General features: G+C 42.3%; 1 protein-coding gene across 1 annotated transcript in view; it reads left to right on the forward strand.

Annotated features, from left to right (window-relative positions):
• LOC113807580 (uncharacterized) overlaps positions 1-1,523 on the forward strand; it is a 24,445-nt gene extending 22,922 nt beyond the window's left edge. The window contains exon 4 of the mRNA XM_070124257.1: positions 1-1,523. This exon is cut by the window's left edge and continues 941 nt beyond it. Within this exon, the coding sequence (XP_069980358.1) occupies positions 1-293 (293 nt within the window). The 3' untranslated portion in view covers positions 294-1,523.
• The last annotated feature ends 290 nt before the right edge of the window (positions 1,524-1,813 follow it).

The following is a 1,813-nucleotide window of genomic DNA, read 5'->3' on the forward strand; positions in this document are numbered from 1 at the left end:
AAGGCATTGAGCACACGCAAGCGACGAACCTGGTGATACAGAACATCCAACAGGTCATCCAAAGCGTCCGTCCGCAAGCACAGGCACAGAAGCCAAGCCAGGACGCAGACACCGAGCAGACCGACGACGCGAACGGGGCAGGGGGCGCAGAGGACGCCGAGAAGAAGCCCGGGGAGGACGCAGGTGCTCACAGGGACTTCAAGAAGGACGCCAAGGCCCAGCTGATCGAAAGGCTGTTCCCTCACGCACAGGTCATCCCGAATCGACCTCGGACCCGCGGCAGAGGCTTATGAGGATCTTCCTTGCCAAAATTTCGTGATTTCCTTAAGTATGTGTGGCTTCCGTGTGTAAAATAGGCCTTACTAATTTATTTTGTACATACGCGCTTCTGCCTGATATATAAACGATCACTGTACAATACAGACAACAGAACAGGAAATATTAACCATTAGCATCAAAACAAACTATTGCATGAAAGTGATTTTGTGACGAGGACCAGTCAAGAAAAAAATTATTTCTGGAAAATATGATTTTGTTGATACTTCTTCCTTTAATTGAAGTGCAAAGAGAGTCACACGCAACGTAATTAGTGCACATGACAGTGGAATTTCTGTGAAGTGAAATTGTGAACAGAGACAATTATAAGAAACAGTTCTTTACACCATAATTTGCCATACATGAACTCTCAGTAATCAATACTATTTGATACAGAAAAAAAATCCTTTCATTTATACATACAAGATACCACAGACATTGCAAACTCATAGTAAATACGATGTTTTATTTGATTGTTCATCTGTGCAGACTTCCGACACGCACTACTCAAGATGTCCAGTGTCAGGGTAGTAAAAGAGACAGTGTGGGACCCAATGTTGCTTGTAACGACTACTTCTTCGGTACAGAAAGGAAAGTGTTATAGAAAGCTGCATCACCGTGCATGAGACACGCATGAATTGCTGCGACAATAGCTAGCGAGCTTGTGCGTTATATATATCTATACATTTTTTTTCTCTCTCTCTCTCTTTATCTAGCTTTTTGGATGAATTCCTTCGCACGCTGATAAGACCCCAAAAAACATACATAGTTGTGAACGAAGCTTGTAATCTGAAGCGTCACTCATCTGGAACGAAGCTGTTCCGAATCACATGGGACTCGATTCATACGTTACCCGCTGTTGTCAGCAGGTGTCAGCGCCAGAGAATTCGGTCGTTGTCACTTGTCAGCTGTCGACAGCTGGTGTGTACGAGTAATACCAGTTGCTAGTTGGAAACGCTGCTAAAATGGGGTGTTGCCAGGAAGAGAAGACAATACGAAAGCACATGTGTCTCATTTCAACTAAATCTATGGCGATGCTTTTCACGCGTTTTCCTGAAGATTTTGGTGCACTTCAGAGAGTAAAATGGAAGGTGCGATTTTGGAAAATAAAGATGGAATGCTGGAATGATGCCTCTAATCCACTGGATGAATTTGGGGGGAATTGAGAGCCTGGTACTTAAGCGTTTGCTCAGTTGTTCCGTGAGTCATCAGAGACGTACAAATTATGTATGAATCAAGTATGTGTATTTATGTATATGTATATTATATATATATATATATATATATATATATATGTATGTATGTATATGTATACATATGTATGTATGTATATGTATATACACACACACACACACACACACACACACACACACACACACACACACACACACACACACACACACACACACACACACACACACACGCACACACACACACTCACAACTGCACACATGTACTGTCGTATAAACCCATACAATGCAAATATAACGGTTCAGAC

Source organism: Penaeus vannamei, chromosome 8 (assembly GCF_042767895.1).
Source record: "Penaeus vannamei isolate JL-2024 chromosome 8, ASM4276789v1, whole genome shotgun sequence".
Taxonomy (NCBI): Eukaryota; Metazoa; Arthropoda; class Malacostraca; order Decapoda; family Penaeidae; genus Penaeus; species Penaeus vannamei.